The sequence below is a fragment of the Somniosus microcephalus genome, chromosome 7 (assembly GCF_052327205.1).
Source record: "Somniosus microcephalus isolate GS21.2 chromosome 7, FLI_Smic_1.0, whole genome shotgun sequence".
NCBI classification, from domain to species: domain Eukaryota; kingdom Metazoa; phylum Chordata; class Chondrichthyes; order Squaliformes; family Somniosidae; genus Somniosus; species Somniosus microcephalus.
The window spans coordinates 249,614,372-249,632,153 of NC_140993.1; the positions used below are offsets into that span (position 1 = coordinate 249,614,372).

General features: G+C 38.4%; 1 protein-coding gene across 1 annotated transcript in view; it reads left to right on the forward strand.

Annotated features, from left to right (window-relative positions):
* The window catches only part of riok1 (RIO kinase 1 (yeast)), a 33,717-nt gene that overhangs the window by 5,932 nt on the left and 10,003 nt on the right, over positions 1–17,782 (forward strand). Inside the window, exons 3-12 of the mRNA XM_085993592.1 lie at positions 1,033–1,120; positions 1,922–1,991; positions 3,737–3,779; positions 4,844–4,936; positions 6,797–6,909; positions 7,842–7,922; positions 9,963–10,049; positions 11,860–11,997; positions 13,635–13,738; positions 14,680–14,786. Coding sequence (XP_085849718.1) covers positions 1,033–1,120; positions 1,922–1,991; positions 3,737–3,779; positions 4,844–4,936; positions 6,797–6,909; positions 7,842–7,922; positions 9,963–10,049; positions 11,860–11,997; positions 13,635–13,738; positions 14,680–14,786 — 924 coding nt within the window. The remainder of the gene's footprint in view (positions 1–1,032; positions 1,121–1,921; positions 1,992–3,736; positions 3,780–4,843; positions 4,937–6,796; positions 6,910–7,841; positions 7,923–9,962; positions 10,050–11,859; positions 11,998–13,634; positions 13,739–14,679; positions 14,787–17,782) is intronic.

Below are 17,782 nucleotides of genomic sequence, written 5' to 3' on the forward strand. Positions count from 1 at the left end.
CCGCCGCTGGGCCAGACGGGGTAGGGTTTCGAACCTCGCTCCAGACAGTCCCGGCAAGTGGAGTCGGAGCTCCGGCTCTAAATTCTGGGTTGACATTCAGTGGGATATTTGCGTCCGTGGGTGTGGGTGGCCCCCCCTCCTCGTATAGTTTGTGGGAGCCCGTAAAACCCTCCCGCCATAGGACTGACCACCCTAATGGCTGGTACAAAGATGGTTACGGCCACGGAAGGAGCGTTAATCACGGCCATAAATCCTTCCACCACTTCATACAGTTCCCCAAAGGGAACAGTGTGAAGACACATATGACGACGATGTTGCTAAATAAATAAATGGAATGAAAAAAATTCTTTCAGGGCTTTTAAAAGTCTTTAAATTGCTTTAATTCTGTTTAAAACGACTTCAGATTCTTCAAAATAATGTAAATGTTTTTAAAAGTTTATAAAAGTTACCAAAAGCTTCATAAAAATACCAAAAACCTATTTAAAATGCTGCTCTGCATGTAAAAATGCTTTGCAGCTTGTGAGAAACATTGGGGGCATGTCCTATTAAACTGAGACCTCAAGGGGCGTGTCTCAGTTGCACAGCGCGCTCCAGGCTTCGCGCTGGCTGCACTCCTGGGCGGCATGACATCAGACGCTGCCCGGGATTCTTCTCTTTCAAAAAGGAATTCCAGGCGTCCCTGGAGGTGAATGGCAGGCGCGTCGGGTAAGTGCAGATCGGGGGCTTGCACGCGCGGCAAGCCCCCGATCCGAATTTCTGCCCCAATATGTATTCCAACTTTAGTTGTTAAAAAAGTTAACTAGACATCTCTTTTTAAAAATCTCCTATAGTAGTAGATGCCGATTAGTATTTTTCTTGCATTAATTTTGTAAATGGAAATTTTATTAACAGGCATTTTTTCTTATGTTTTGTAGTTATAGTTTCTTAATATTAACATATATACCTGTATTACTGAAGTCTAATTTAATTCATTTTAAGTCCATGACAAAACATGTGACTCATAGTTTCTGCTGCAATGTTGTGTCCTTTCAGGCAAATAGACAGACTTCCTGTAATTCAGCAAAGATGTCCACTCCTACAAACAAGGTTCTGAGAAAGTTTGAGCATAAAATTAATCTCGGTAAGTTTATTATGAAAGTAACATGTCACAGAGCCCGTTACAAGCGGATAAAATAGTTTGGTTAAACTTAAAAATAAAAGTGGACTGAAGACGAAGATTTAATTTGTATTTTAAAACGTTCAGGTAAGTCATCTGGAATATTTAGTGCCTAAATGAGTGGGAGTTTCCATAACTGTAGACTGCAAATTATTTATCGAGCAAATATTGAAGGCTTGTAAATCCTATAACACTTAAAGCAGTAAGATTTTGTTTACTACCTATATTGCTTAGTTCAATTTCCACAAAGTCAGCAGTTGAAGTGGAATATCTAGTTGAGTTCAAGTTCAACAAAATGAGCATAGCATTTTAATTTCAGTTTTTGACCCTCTGTTAATTTATTATGTATAAAAAAAACTTGTAACAGAGCAGCTTGGTATGCTAATGCACCATGCTACAAATTGGTAGGATGTGAGTTCATGCTTGTGATTTCCCCAGAAGTTGAATTTCTAATCTCAGCGCACTAAGTGAAGCCAAAATGCATCTTTGCAGGGATAGCAAGAGGGAAATCGGAGACAAGTTAAACTGGGTCAGTATCATGCACCTCCTTGTGGCCAATTGCAAAGTAGTATTGTCAGAAGCCTAGTAACTTTCCTGCCTTTTCAGATTGAGGATGGTGCATGTTGTTGGGTGAGGAAGAAGTGTCTGAAAGCTATAAAGCAGTCTGTACTACCATCATCAAAATAACATCGATCTTAGTGATGGGAATAGAATTGTCTTATCTAAAGGATAGTTTTATGATCTTTCGACTTTTTTTTTTCTTAGACAAACTAAATTTTGCTGACTCTGTGATAAACAGAGTAACTGAAAAGTCAAGGCAGAAACATACAGACATGTAAGTAAAACCTGTAATGGTAGAAACTTAAAACTAAGTAGTACCACATTCTGAGCAGCTTTTACACATGCAAACATTATGATGTGTGTTTTAATTATGAAAAAAGATTCCTAATACCTTATGGTTATTGATACCTAAAGAAAGACAGAGCCACCAGGGGCTGAACTAGTTTATCTAATGAGCAACTAAGCCTTTTATCAGGTTCGATCCTGAGTCTGTGGTGAATTAGGTGACGTCAACTGGAGCAGCAGTCGAGATGCTACACTTGACCTCAATGCCAGGCGGTTAAGGATGGGTAAATCAGCCAGGGCTCCTACTCCTGTTTGCTGTCCAGTGACTCCTGCTGGAAGTGTGAATGGGTGAGGACAGGGTTGGGCTTGGCTGTAATGCACAGTATCCTTGGAATGGAACGCAAAAATAAGTTCATGCTCTTGAGGGAAAGGGAGAAAAATCACAGAAAAAAAGAGGAAAAGCAAGACAGGTGCACCTCAGTTGAGTTTTTTAAAATTTGTTCTTGGGTTGTGGGCATCGCTGGCATGGCCACATTTATTGCCGTCACTAGTTCCCCCGAGAAGGTTACGGTAGGCCTTCCTCTTGAACTGCTGCAGTCCTTATGGTGATGGTGTTAGGTAAGGAATTCCAGTATTTTGTTCAGTCTCTAGGTAATGCTTATCAACTCTGCTTTCATTGAGGTTGGATAACGGCCAAGATTTTGCTGAAAAAATAACGACGTCTGGATGACGCACCCCGTTGTTAACGCGCAAATTGGGCAGCAACATCTGGCGAGGAAGAAATACCCCGCGAATTGCTGCCCTATTTGCATCATCTCGCCATTAGCTTTACGAAAACGGCAGCTCAGCCGTAACCTCCACGTGATTTTCATGAAGTTGCTGTATTTGCACATTAATTGTCCATTTCACCACAAAGTTAAGTCTAGTGATTAATAACGTAAATACCCTTTTAATGACGTGATAATTATGATTGCCAATCAACCTCTCTGGCCTAGAAAGTGATCAATTATAAGTATGCACTCATTCCTTCGAGTAGTGAACTATTGTTGGAGATTTTTTTTAAATGTCTTGCTTTTCCTTTGTCTCTTTTCTCTCTTTCGCTTAATTCAATCTTTCCATTTCTTTATTTCTCTTTCTGTACCTGATTTGACATTGAATTCACCCACTTTAATTCACCCTCCTCCTCGCTCCTTCCTGTGTTTATTTCTCAATCCTTTCATCTCATTGGTTAAGTTGTCTTGTTGTACACCAAGTCCCAGATGCCCTGTTGCCCTCTGCCCCATTATCAGTTCGTTCGGACTTCCAACAATTTTGTGGGCAAAAAATGTTAAAACCTACACATGCATGCACGAACGAGCCTAACTAACGGGGCACACCTTGTGATGCCCCGCTCCAGCAAAATCCATGCCCATGTTTTAATATCTGAATGTAATTAATTCCTTAGTTATTGCATTTGATGTTTCATTGTAGACTTGATTCCTGAGAGACTTCTGTATGGCACTGTATCAGCTTTCCAGAATCAATTCTGACTGTGGCAAGTGACATACACTGGCAGTGTATATCGAATAGGTTTTTCTAATGAGCATTATATTTAATGTAGTCTGTGCACATTAATTTTTTTTTGAATGTGATGTTTCCCACAGTTAGGTTATACCTCGGATGTTGCTTAGAACTCTTGAGTCACCTGAAATTTAGTGCATTTGAGCTGGTTCAACTTCTTCATTTGTTTTTTAGGTATCGAGTTAAAGATAAATCTGACCGAGCCACTGTCGAACAGGTAATAGTCAGTTATACTAATTAAAGATGCACATGAAGCATTTGAAATAATGTTACTTTTAATCAGGACGTACTTGACATTGGTAACTTGTTTCAGAAAATTAAAGAAAACGTAAAAAAAACTTGTACTCATCAAAAGCATTAACATTTTTTGAATTTGTAAAAGTTTGAACTTTTGTATTGCCTTTTTAAGTATTGCATATATCTGTAGTTTGTGGGCTCCAGTACAGAAATGTCAGCATATTTTAATATCTAATGTAGGGTCAGATAAATTACCTTCATCATTATTTTATCTGACATTTTTAATCTGCCACATTCAATTTTGTCTGGTAATTTTTAAGCAGCAGTAGCAATGAAATGAGCAAATATTCTTTTTAATTTAGCCAGAGTTATCTTTTTTGGAGTACATAATTAGGTTACTGACAAATGTTAAATTATTTATTTTCAAAAATTGAGTAATTAAAGGAAATGGAAAGTTGGGGCATTATTTTCTAGCTCTAAAATAAGATTAGATGATTTTCTTTTGTGGTACTTTGCCTGTTATGACATACCATGGACTTTTCTGGTCTTGCAGAGACCCACTGTTTGGGGTTTCTGCATCCCTCCTCGGCCACTCCATGATGAATGTTACAGGCGTGTGTCTTTGGAGAGATTGCATTTAGTGCAGTGGGGTCTGCCCTGGAATCTGGAGTTGCCCAACCATGGAAAGAACTCTAGGGTGTGTGTGCAGTATTACCCAGATACTGGTGCAGTTTTTTGCTTTTTGGATGACTCCTTTGAAGCTCCCCTGCTGATTTCCATTACCGTGTATGCACACACTCCATCCTCATAACATATAATGCAGAGAGGGTATGGTGTGCAGAAAGGCAGAAACCAGATATGGTAGGTCTCCATGAGGGCAGAAAAATGCATGTTGGTCATAGGCTAAAAGGTATATTTCTGTCCATATTCCAATCAAGGTCCTAACCCTACCTGGGAGTGCCGTCTGCATTGTGCAAATGCCCTGATCAGCTTATGTAAAGGTTTTTTTAAAAGCTCAAGTTTTACTGTTATATTAATTCTTAGGTACTAGATCCAAGAACGCGAATGATTCTGTTTAAAATGCTGAGCAGAGGAGTGATCTCACAAATCCATGGATGTATCAGTACAGGGAAGGAGGTAAATCTCTCTGATGAGAATCACTTTAAAATGATAAATATAAAATATACACTGTGAATTTATACCTTTTTATCATTAGATCACTGGCTTGGATCTGTTGATTTTTTAAAAATGTGCCAGGTGGATGCCATGACTAGTACTGCAGGAGCATACGGTGGAATTACAAAAATATATAACATATATTCATATATCTATTCTACATGTATCTATCGACAAAGCAAAATACTGTGGATGCTGGAAATCTGAAATAAAAACAGAAAATGCTGGAAATACTCAGCAGGTCAAGCAGCATCTGTGGAGAGAGAAACAGTTAATGTTTCCGGTCGATGAGCTCTGAGTTCTGATGAAAGGTTATCGACCTGAACTGTTAACTCTGTTTCTCTCTCCGCAGATGCTGCCTGACCTTCTGAATGTTCCCAGCATTTTCTATTGTTACTGTATCTCTGTCTTCTCTTTTTTTTGTCTCTATATTTGAGTGGTCTCAACATTCCAAAGCCAATGCACCTGTAGATGGTGCTGTGAGCATAGTTGTGTGACAGGGCAACCTAAAGGAAAAGCTATTCCCACCTTTGGAATGACACAGGATGAACAGAAATCTAAAGTTGTTTCTGTAAAAACACAAAGGAAATAATAATGAAATATAAAGCAGGATGTTGGAACTGGTAAAGGAGTGATGAAATTAATTTTACGAATGAGCATATCGGCAATCATGGCTGGCTGTGGCCAAATGCCAACTCAGAAAAAACAGAAATATCAGGAAGAGAACACAACAGTACGAGTAGCACAGTCCTAAGACTGTATTGAACTCTCACAATTCACAGACTGTTGACGAGCAAGACCAAAAATATTGACAACAAGCAAAATAAAAAGCCCTAATGGGATTCCTAAAAATAGAGTAGAAGATAGCGGGAAAAACAATTAAAAATAAATAAACCATGATAATTACAATAAGCATGTATAAAACCACAACAGACAATTAGATTAGAACAGGAATGCTTTTCCCTACTACAAGTCGGCAGCCTGCTCTCCCCTCCCACCTCCAAAATGAAATTGGCTGCTGCATGAATTGGAGCCCGTCTCTCATCATCAAACCCCCGCCCCCCCCCCCCCCCACCACCACCCCTGCATGAAGCAAAATTAACTCGCCATACCCCATGGAGGCAGCATTTGCATTCAGCACCCCCTGCCCCAGCACAGTTAAAGCCCCCTACCCTCATTTCTTTTGACCTGCTGCTCTCTTTTCCCCTACTCCCCTGCCCCCCCCACCCCCTTTCTCACCCACTCCTCCCTATTCTCTCCTTCCACTTCCTGCGCATTACTGGTGGCTGCTTCCTTGGCTTTCAGCTTGTTGTTTCCCAGCAGTGTTCCCATCTCCTGCTGCATTGTGGGTGCTGTCAGGAGGAGCCCTTCACTATTTGTTTTCCTATTGTTTACCAATCTCCTAACCCATCCCCTACTCCCATCTCTCCCTTGCAGGGGTGTCAAAGCCAATTGTAGTGACCTTGTGTGAAATTAGCACCCCAGATAAGATCAGTTAGGTTAGCACAGACTGGGAAACAAACCTGAGACCTTTTGGTTTATATAGTTTAGTATCAATAATTAGCCTACCTGTTTCAAATTTGTTACCAAAAGCACACAATTCTTAAAACTTTTTAAATTCATATGAATAAATGAATTCCCTTTATAAATGGATACACTAGCACACTACCCCCTCATAAATATTAGCATTTAGCTCAAATATGGGAAATCATAGTCCCACTGCATGTCTCCTTAAAAAGAATGCAGGTTTATAAACCCTTTAAACTCATAACTCTTATTTGTTATCTACATTGTTCCAGTTTTTGTCTCTATTTCTAACAGGCAAATGTATATCATGCAACTACAAACACTGGAGAAAGCAGAGCAATAAAGATCTACAAAACTTCAATCTTAATTTTTAAAGATCGTGATAAATATGTCAGTGGTGAATTCAGGTAAGATTTTCTGAAAGGTACTTTTCTTTCTGTATTAAATTTCTTAATTTATATGCACACTAGCTTAAATGTGATTTATAAACTGTAGAAACAGGAGGAATGTATATTGCCCCTCGGTCATATATAACAATTCGTGAATTGCATATATTCATGCATATACAAATCTTAATTTTATTTTGCATACTGTAAATATTCAATTACTGTAGCCACTCCCATTCTTCCCCCCCCCCCCCAAAAAAAAATTCCAAAAGTAAATGCTGCAGGTTATACGCATTCCTAAATGGAAGCCACTTGCAAGGAACTCAAATGGAGAAACCAACCTTCATTGAACTACTTAAAATGTAACACATGAATTAAAGCAATAGAACTGCAGGAAGTAAAGCAAAAAATCAGTAGAAGCGTATTGGCAATGGTTTAAAAAGTTTTGGGAACACTCCAAATTCAGAGTTATCAGATTTTTGAACAGAGCCTGCACGTTGACATTGTCTGTCATGCTCAGTGACCATGTAGTAATTGTTATCATCAGTGCCTTCCACCTGATCAAGTAAGTCTCGTCTCTCCTTCCTAGATCATCTTCAGTGCCATCCAAGTGGTTAGATGTGAAGTATTTCTTGAAGCTACTTACAATAACTATGGATGCAATGCACTATTTAAAGCCACCAATATTACAGCCAGGACCTAAGCTTTATTCATAATTCACTGTTTCATAATAATGCTCTTAATGTATTTCATGCAGGTTTTAAACATGAAAACTAGTAACAGGACTGTTAATAGTTGTTTTAAAAAAAAAAAAAATTAAGAAACTCATTTGACAAACAGTTCATGCAATGCAGATGGAAATACTAACTCTTTTAGTAACAAAGACTTGCATTTAAAGTTGTGTTTTTTAAACATAGCAAATTTTGTTGAAAGGAGCAATATCTCTTTTCTAGATTTCGCCATGGATACTGTAAGGGAAATCCGAGAAAAATGGTGAGGACTTGGGCAGAGAAGGAGATGAGAAATTTGATCAGGTACCACAAATAACATTTTGTTGAAACTTTTCAGGTCGCTTTGCTATCATTATATAGTGCCTGAACCTTAGTCTTGTATAAGATAACAAACCTAATGGTTTTTTGTAACTGAATGGTAAGGTTTTGTTGTTCAGGACAGCTTTGCAAATTTTCCTACAGTATCAATTGTTTCCTCTCTGCTGTATTTGTAGCCACTGAAGTTAAGCAGACTGGAGATGGAACTCTGACTCTCCCACACCCGGTGCTGTGCCTTGGTGCTCCAACATGCAGTGCTGCTATAGTATTATATAAGCTGCATCTAGTTTGTTATGTCTGTCCAGGGAATGCTTGATTGTCACAGTGGCAAAGGAAATATTGCTATTCATCTACTTGATTAGAAAACATAACCTCCCCAACACCACTATATTTTTCAAAATTTGTATCTATTAAGTATAACACATGTAAAAATGATTCTCCAAGCAAATTAATGCTTTGACAGTTCTTGAATAAAACTCAGGGTGGCCAACCCTTCAAGGCTCAAGAGCCAGAAAAGTAAACAATATACTGATAATGAACCATAAATTTGTGTTCACAGCAAAGAAGTCTGATTTTTTTTCCCCCAATTCATAGCTATGCTGCTAGTTTTAAATATCCCTGTGATGAATAGGTCCAGCTTTTCAATATAGTGCCCAAAAGGAGAACAAAATCGGAGTTCAGTGCTTCAATGAATTACTTTTGCAATGTAGTCATTACTGTTGTGTTATCAATGCAGCAGTCAATTTGCACACAGCATTGTCCCACAAACAGCAGTGAGATACATGTGGTGATTAAGGGATAAATGTTGGCCGAGACACCGGTAGAACCTCCTTGCACTTTTAAATAGTGTAATAAGACCTTTTAGAAGTCTTCGTGGTATTCGTGTTATAGCTTTGGTCCACCAGTATATTCATGCAGGTAGTTTATCCATAATAATTTTTTTTTAAGATACAAGATTTAAATCCTATATGATTATTTTTCCCCTCATGAAACACATTTTAAAGTGGCAATGCTGACAACCATATATTAAGTTTTTTTTTTCACTTTTATTTTGTTTTGGCTTCCATGTCTCAGATGGTCCTCGAGTGTTTCCACTGCCCAGGTATTGAGGTGAATTTGTAGCAGGCCCATGAATGAAACTGAAAACGTTCGTTTATTTTAGCTACTAGTTTTATCACATCCCCTTTTTGTGATCTTTGTTGGTCTCAGAAGGAGGCAGAAAACACAACGGTAGACTTTGACATAGGCCAAACCAATTGAACAAAACAAGTGAATTAAAATGGTAACATGATGTATATTTTTTAAGTAGTTGTTAAGCTTAGGTAGCTCCTCAAGTAGTTTGCAACTGTGATCTAAGTAATTCTTCGGTAGAAGCTCTTTTGCTGTCACTTGCAGAAGCTATATGGCTTGACTAAGACTCTCTTGATTTGGAAAAAGTCAGATAAATACCTTCAAAAAAAAGTAACTGGAGCCAAATAAATTTAAATAACTTAATTTCAAAAAGAAATTGTCAATCATAACATATTTGGGAAAAAAAATCCCAATAGGTGTTTGAATTGAATGAGTTGACCCCCTCTTTAAACAGCAGTTTCAGACAAGCCAACTAATTGTTCTAACAGTTGTATAAAGTTAATACAGCGCATGATTTCTGTGATTGAAAATAAGAAAGCAATATAATTCTAAATCTTAAAGAAAATGATTAATTATTTGTTGCATCATCAATGTTCTGTTGGATTTTAATCTGGATTATAATGAGATGATTGCTTATGCACATTATTGGCTCTTGGTCTAGTAATTAAGCTGCGGGATACTAGCATTTGAACACTTGAATGCATCTACGTAAAATTTCTCCTATTTTAACAGAGGTATTAACCTATATAAAATAAACAGATTTAATATCTGTTAAAATAGCAGAGGAAGGTATTCCATGCAAGCACGCTAAATATTTGTATGATAGCACAACAGAATTGCAAGGACATATATTTTACTACAGTAAAAATGTAATGCTGTTTATTTTTGACGTAGGTTGCAAACAGCGAAAATACCCTGTCCAGAGCCAATCATGCTCAGGAGTCACGTGCTTGTTATGGGTTTTATTGGTAAAGATGATATGTGAGTTTTTTTTCCTTTTTGTAGAATTCAAACTATTAGTTTTATTTAAGAGGCATTCTGCAAAGAATAATTTAGCTAACAATAAAGCTGTATGTCATGCATGTACAGTACTGATCATCTAGGGTTGGAAAAAGATAACACAGTTAAAAGGGAAGAAAGCCTGGAGGCAGCATTCTATATATAAGTTGGGTTATGGTGGTGATAGTGTGTGTCCTGGAACAAGTCCTTTTTTAATGGAAGTTGTTACAGGTACACTATCCCTTATCCGAAAGCCTTGGGACCAGCTGAGTTTCGGTTTTCGGAATGTTTCGGATTTCAGAAGGTATTTTTATAAGACTGGGAAATTTGTATTTAATATAAATTGTAAAAGTTCAGGCTACCTCTTGCGAGTGTTCCGTGTCTCATTCCCTTTCCTGCTTCTCTGGAAAGCCGGCTATCGGCTGACTCCTACTAAGCTGGCCCGCAAATCAGGGGGGGGTCGGGGTCGGGGGGAGAAAAGAATATCGGACGGGCCGCGGTTCGGGTCGGGTCGGAGAAAAGAATATCGAACGGGCCGCTGTATTGTTGGGTTCACTCTCCCGGTACCTCCTTCACACTGCCCGGCTCGGCCTGCAATCTCCTACCCAGGAGGGAACTCTGTGACCCTCTGCCCTGCTCAGCGTAAGCCGTGCGCCACTCTGGTCATGTCGTGCGCACGACTTACGCTGAACAAAAAAACTTCGGTTTTTAGAGGTTTTCGGAAGTTCGGATAAAGGATAGTCTACCTGTAATTGTAGCCTTCGATAGTGGTGTTTTCAAATAAATGTGGTGTGCACTTTGGACCTGATTGAATTTGTCACGGTTATGAAAGGAAATACCAAAATGATTCATAAACATTGCCTACTATGGCAAAGGATTCAAGTAACATGGGGACATGTTTAATACAACAACAACTTGCACTTATGTAGAGCCTTTAACGTAGAAAAACATCCCAAGGCGCATCACAGGACCGTAATCGGACAAAAATTGACACCAAGCCAAAGGAGATATTCGGACGGGTGATTAAAAGCTCGGTAAAGGAGGATAGAGATGGAGGGGGAGAGCAGTTTTGGGAGGGAATTCCAGAGCTTAGGGCCTAGACAGCTGAAGGCACAGCAGCCAATGGTGGGGTGAAGGAAGTGGGAAGTGCACAAGAGGCCAGAGTTGGAAAAAACAGCGTTCTTGGAGAGTTGCAAAGCTGGAGGAGGTTAGAGAGATCGGTAGGAGTGAGGCCATGGAGGGATTTGAACACGAGGATGCGAATTTTAAAATTGAGGTGCTGGTGAACTGGGTGCCAATGTAGGTCAGCGAGTACAGGGATGGTAGGTGAGCAGAACATGGTGTGGGTTAGGATACGGGTAGTCGAGTTTTGGATGAGCTCAAGTTTATGGAGGTTGGAGGCTGGCCAGGAGAGCATTGGAATAGATAAGTCTGGAGGTAACAATAGCATGAATGAGGGTTTCAGCAGCAGATGGGCTGAGGTAGGGCCAGAGACTGAGATGTAAGTAGGTGGTCTTTGTGAAGGCGAGGAGTTGGAAGCTCAGCTTGGAGTCAAATAGGCCGCCGATTGGAGTAACAAAGGTGTCAGTGGACATGTAGGTTCACTGCAGTCTATATGCCAAGATCTCACTTTAAAACTTCAAAATTTCTTCATATAGTTTAAAAAGAAATTGTCGCAGGCTTGAATTCTTTCTGCTCCATTTTTGCCACAGAGCACCGTTGCACACATATCTGTTTCGAAGTAAGGTGATTAATACTCAGTGCTTTAATTGCCCTCCCTTTTATTCTCTAGGCCGGCACCACTGTTAAAGAATGCTAACTTGTCCGAATCCAAGGCCCGTGAACTATATCTATTCATTATTCAGTACATGCGAAGAATGTACAAGGATGCCAGACTGGTTCATGCTGATCTCAGTGAGTTTAACCTGCTGTAAGTTACTGCTCTGAAGTCTCTGTCTATTGAACCTTGATTGTGGTTAGGGCTTCTAATGCATGTTCCTTTATACCTTTTATCTATTTCTCTCAACCCCTCCCCCCCCGCCTCCTCCCCCCCCCCCCATCCCTGTGCAAACGCTTTGGGCTATATTCTATGTTAAAAGCTCTTTGTAAATGCAAATTGTTGTCATGTTGCCCATTTATTATGACATTTACCTATCCTGAAATGAACAACACCAGTATGTAACTGTGTAAATGTTAGAACTGTATAATAACTGAAACAGAAACTACTTACAATTATATAGCGCCTTTAACATAGGAAAATGTAACCAGGCACTTCAAGAGTGTAATCAGTCAAAGACTGACACAGAACCAAAGGAGGAGATATTAGGGTATTGGGATGGGTGACTAATAGCTTAGTCAGGTTTTAAGGAGGGTCTTAAAGGAGGAGAGTGAGAGATATGTGGCCATAATGATTGCCACATGATAATCAATATTCATTGTATATTGCACACGAGGAGAGTAGAAATAGAAGACCTGGAAGCAGTGAAACTTGGGGAAATAATTCACAATCGTGTCGAACCCATGAACTTTGTAAATTTATTTCCTGCCTCAGGCTGCTCATGGCCTGTAATTCTATACATTTGTTTCTGTGTCCAGCCCAGCCTATTGCATGCATATTTTACACAAGAAAGATCATTCTTAGAGCTAAGGCATTACTCTTGTATTTAATAAGAGATTGAAAGGAAATTTAGTAGAATTCCATTACAGTAGATCCACTAGACTAGGATGGGGAAAACAACATAGAATTTACAGCACAGAAACAGGCCATTCAGCCCAACTGGTTTGTGCTGGTGTTTATGCTCCTCATGATCTCCTCCCACCTTACTTCATCTAACCCTATCAACATATCCTTCTATTCCGTTCTCCCTCATGTACTTATCTAGCTTTCCCTTAAAGGCATCTATGCTATTCGCCTGACCTACTCCATTTGGTAGCAAGTTCCACATTCTAACCACTCTGAGTAAAGGAGTTTCTCCTGAATTCTTTATTGGATTTATTAGTGACTATCTTATAGTTATGGCCCCTAGTTGTGGAACCCCCCAACAAGTGGAAAAATCATCCCTACGTCTACCCTGTCAAGCCCCTTCATAATCTTAAAGACCTCTATTAGGTCACCCCGCAACCTCTTCTAGAAAACAGTGCCCTAGCCTGTTCATCTTTTCTGATAGTTATAGCCTCTTAGTTCTGGTATCATCCTTATAAATCTTTTTTACACATTCACCAGTGCCGCTTTGGAATATGGAGAATAGATCTGTATACAGTACTCTAAATGTGATATGTTATATGTTTCACACCATTATTAAATAAGCAATCAACTATGTGTAATATATTAGTTACTATATATGTATATCGGATAATTATACAAGAAACTGATGGGACTATTTTTGCACTGCTGTATATATGTTGGAATTCATTTTGGAATGACTCATCTTCATGACTTTTAGTTTGCCTGTGAAAATAAATGTATTTTAAAGTGCAATTGTCCAGTGTCCAATTGTTCTTAATGGAAGTCAAGACTTTGAGGAAGGAGGTGATTTGTACATCTTTTATTTTTCTGCCATCCTGTAGGTACCACAATGGGGGGATTTATATAATTGATGTATCACAGTCAGTGGAACATGATCATCCATGTGCCTTGGAGTTTCTCCGAAAAGACTGTCTCAACATTAATGGTAAGTCAAAATCACAATTACTTTGCTTTTGCTCGGATCTTTTTCTTGCTGAGTCAGTGAGCATGATCAATGGTTATACAATAAATCTGCCATATTTTAAAAAGTTAAACATTGAATATACATAAAGCCACTAATATAACCAACTAGCGTTTTGAGTGTGAGAACAAGTAAACTACTACTCATATACTGAGAGTGCACAATAAGTTGATACCTGATACCTTCTCCCTAGTGCCAAATGGTAATCTCATCCATCTACTATTTAATTGTATCTATAAAATAAAAAAACACTGTCCATAGTGTCACACTGCTCAATGGTGCCATGTTAAAAATGTCATTATCTCAAAACCATTTTGAGGGCGAAGAATTGAGATTTGCTCAAAATAGTCGTTATTTTAAACCGAGGCTGTCCAATTAACTAGGTATTTTTGTGTTCTCATAATCAGGATAGCCTTTTAGAGTGCAATGATGCAATTTTCATAGTCTAATGGTTTTATTATTAATCACTTTTTTATTGGTTTCTCTAGGCTGCAATTTGACATACATTGTTAATATTCATTTCAGTTTTACAATAGGCAAATGAGAAAAAGTTGTAACATTTATGTATTTAATGGGCAATATCTTCACGTTGTTACTGATTTGGTCATTTCTTAGTGGATAGTTTTGAAGTATTCTTTGTTATTTCACAGTACCCTAGTATTGTGTTTAAACTGTATTCACCTATTGACACCCCAATAACAGTGAACATTATTTGTCAGATATGCAGATAAAGAGCATTTCTTGTGTGAAATTTAAAGCAGACCTAATAGACTTGTAGATTTTTCTGCATTTACATGCTTGGACTTTAAAACTGATCATGGTCTATAATGATTTAAAGAATTTTGTGTGATTCCCATCAATATTGAAATGTAGTTCATCATTGCATCCTTTATTTTCTGTGATAGAATTTTTCCGTAGACATGATGTTGCTGTGATGACTCTGCGAGAACTTTTTGAATTTGTCACAGACCCTTCAATTACAGATGATAACCTTGATGCTTACCTTCAGAGGGTAGGACCTTATACACCTGTGCTTTTATAAAATGAAACTGTATTTTTCTTTAAGCAGCAAGATCCAGAAAGGGAGGTTGAACTTTAATTATACCATGTTGAGGTTTGATCAATAAATTTAGTTTCAGTTTTAATCCCACTTCTGTGGGGATGTAGGGTAGATTTATATTTTTGTTGTTCAGTGGTTTTAATTGGCCTAATTTATTTCAGCATGTGGATTAATTTCCTACTTCATTCTTCTCTAGAAGTGACTCACTAAATGCTCCAAAATCTGTGTATTTGTATGTATATAATCTTATGTCTGCACACTCCTCTGTCAATTTTTCCCATATTAAATTCCTATGTACATATTCCCCAGATTTTGTGCTCAGTGGTGAGATGATGGCGCTCGCTGCTGTCCGCAAAGATCTAGCAATCTCTGGGGCGTGGACTTCACCTTTTCCGCGTTAATTTCATTCTGGTGCCACCTATAGGGGGATCTCCAGTGTCCAGCAACAATGATGTAATCAAGCAGGCTCAGCAACCAATCACATTGAAGAATTCTCACACAGCAAACCAGGAAGTAAAAAGCACTGATTATCCTTCACTTTTTTAATCATTTTACAGAAAGCGGAATAAAGATTGAGACATACACATGAGATTAAGGTAGAAGCTAAAATATCATAAGCAAACTTTAAAAAGAATAATTTTTATTATTTTAAAAATCTATGGAATTTGTATCAAATGGAGAAATTTGACATTCCACAAATATAAAATTCGTTTTTCAGGGCCAGAGAGATTGTTCAGCTTTAATTATGACTCAGTACACCATTAAAAACCCAGTTACACCTCATTCAACAAGGCTTTAACTTTTTGGGGGTTTTTTACAGCGAGATTGGAGCGTAAAAAGTGGAAGTTCATTTCAATTCAAGTGATTTCCAAGATTTTCATCTGCGAGGATTTCAATAGATGGAGGAGGGGAGGATCACTGACAGCAACTTCTGGATTTCCGCGTTTAACTGCGCATGTGCAGCACCAGAAGTTGCTGTGAGTTTCACAGAATAATGACGGCGCATGCTGATAATTTCGCCGTCATTATAACTGCAAATTCTGGACCATTGAGAATAGAACTTGCCAACATAAGCTTGTCACACTGTATTATGCCCTCCTGCCTGTGGTGGTGCTGTAGCGTCTGTTTTTTGCCTCCGCGCTTCTCAATCAAAGTATCATAAAAATATGACCCAGTGTATTACTGTAAAATGGTGTCTGAATTATGTCTGTGTGCCCTGTACCAATTATCCCCTGCCCTTCATTTGAAGACTACACTGGATCTTGACTCCCCATGTGCAACATCCATTTATCCATTGAATTTTGTTTTGTGTCTTTTAATAACTTAATTAAAATCTTTACTTGAATGACCCAGTCTTTCCCAAAAGCCTTGAGCTTGATATTTTTACCCAGAGCCTTAACTCCGAGTTGAAGACAGATCCTGCAGTATATGACTATATATAGTGTGCACAATTTCTCAGGATTTATCCGTAGCATCAGATAAGATGCCAAAAAAGGGAAATCTGATTTGGGATAATGCCAGCTTTCCCATAACCATATATGCGAGAGAGAGATAAAATGATGCTGTTATAACACCAGAAAATGCTGGAAAAACTCAGCAGGTCAGGCAACATCCGTGGAGAGAAATTTGAGTTGACGTTTCGGGTCGAACCCTTCTTCAAAACTGGAAAGAAAAGAAAATAGATCGAAGGCAAGTTTATTTCATTGCACTACAGGTATTAAAGGATCTGGAGTGTTTTAGTGAGGACAGATCCAACGTTAGATTTTTAAAATAGGCTAAATAGCCCAATTGTCACTGCGGTGAATGGAAAATTTTAATTGCTATATCAGGGAGTGCACTACTCAATATTAACAATACCGGTGGACAAATTTAACCTTTGGTTTAAATCTGCTCTTTAGATAAATAACTCCTGCAGCCAAATTGGAACCTTTTTGAAGTACAGGTCATAGTGCCATTTGTGTTTGTATATTGAACCATTTGCTAATGTTGTTAAAGGAATGGAGACCCTAACCGCATAATCGAACATACTTGCCACATACTGAATTTTTACACTGCAATCTGAATACATCAATTTGCATTCTGTACAGTTTGAACTTTTATTTTCTCAATTTGAGTGTCCTTTCCCTTTGATTGCTGTGACCAACAAAATAAAGCAAGGTTTGACTGAGAGTATTTTAATACTTAGAGCTTTGATGTGGAAATTGCAAAATTACATCACTAAAACTGTACTAATGGGCATTGGAGCATGGACAATGAAGACTTTAGTGTTGTTTATTGCTCATTGAGAAATGACCTCTTTATACATTTAATGCGTATAACGCAACAGTGTCTTTGGTGTCATAATGGAGATATTGAGCTCAGTGGCTACATGAATCCTATCAAATATTGATAGCAGAAAAATTAATATAAAGACATTGCTAACTGTTTCCAAACATTCTAGAACTTTTATTGTAATGCCTTACAGTTTATAATGATTTTTGAGTAAAATATACATGGGGCACATCTAGAGGTAAGTACTTAACATTCGTAGCACTTGCTTCTAGGGTTAGAATCATACAACACAGAAGGAGGCCATTCAGCCCATCGTGCCTGTGTCGGCTTTCCGAAAGTACTATCCAATTAGTCCCACTATCCTGCTCTTTCCCCATAGCCCTGCAAATTTTTCCTTTTTAAGTAGAGATCCATTTCCCATTTGAAAGTTACTATTGAATCTGCTTCTAGCACTCTTTCAGGCAGTGCATTCCAGATCATCATAACTCAGAGTTTAAAAAAATAAAAAAAAATAAAAAAATTCTTCTCATCTCCGCCTGGCTTTTTTGCCAATTATTTTAAATTTGTGTTCTCTGGTTACTGCTCCTCCTGCCAGTGGAAACAGTTTCTCCTATCTACTCTGTCAAAAACCCTCATAATTTTGAACACCTCTATTAAATTTCCCCATAACTTACTTT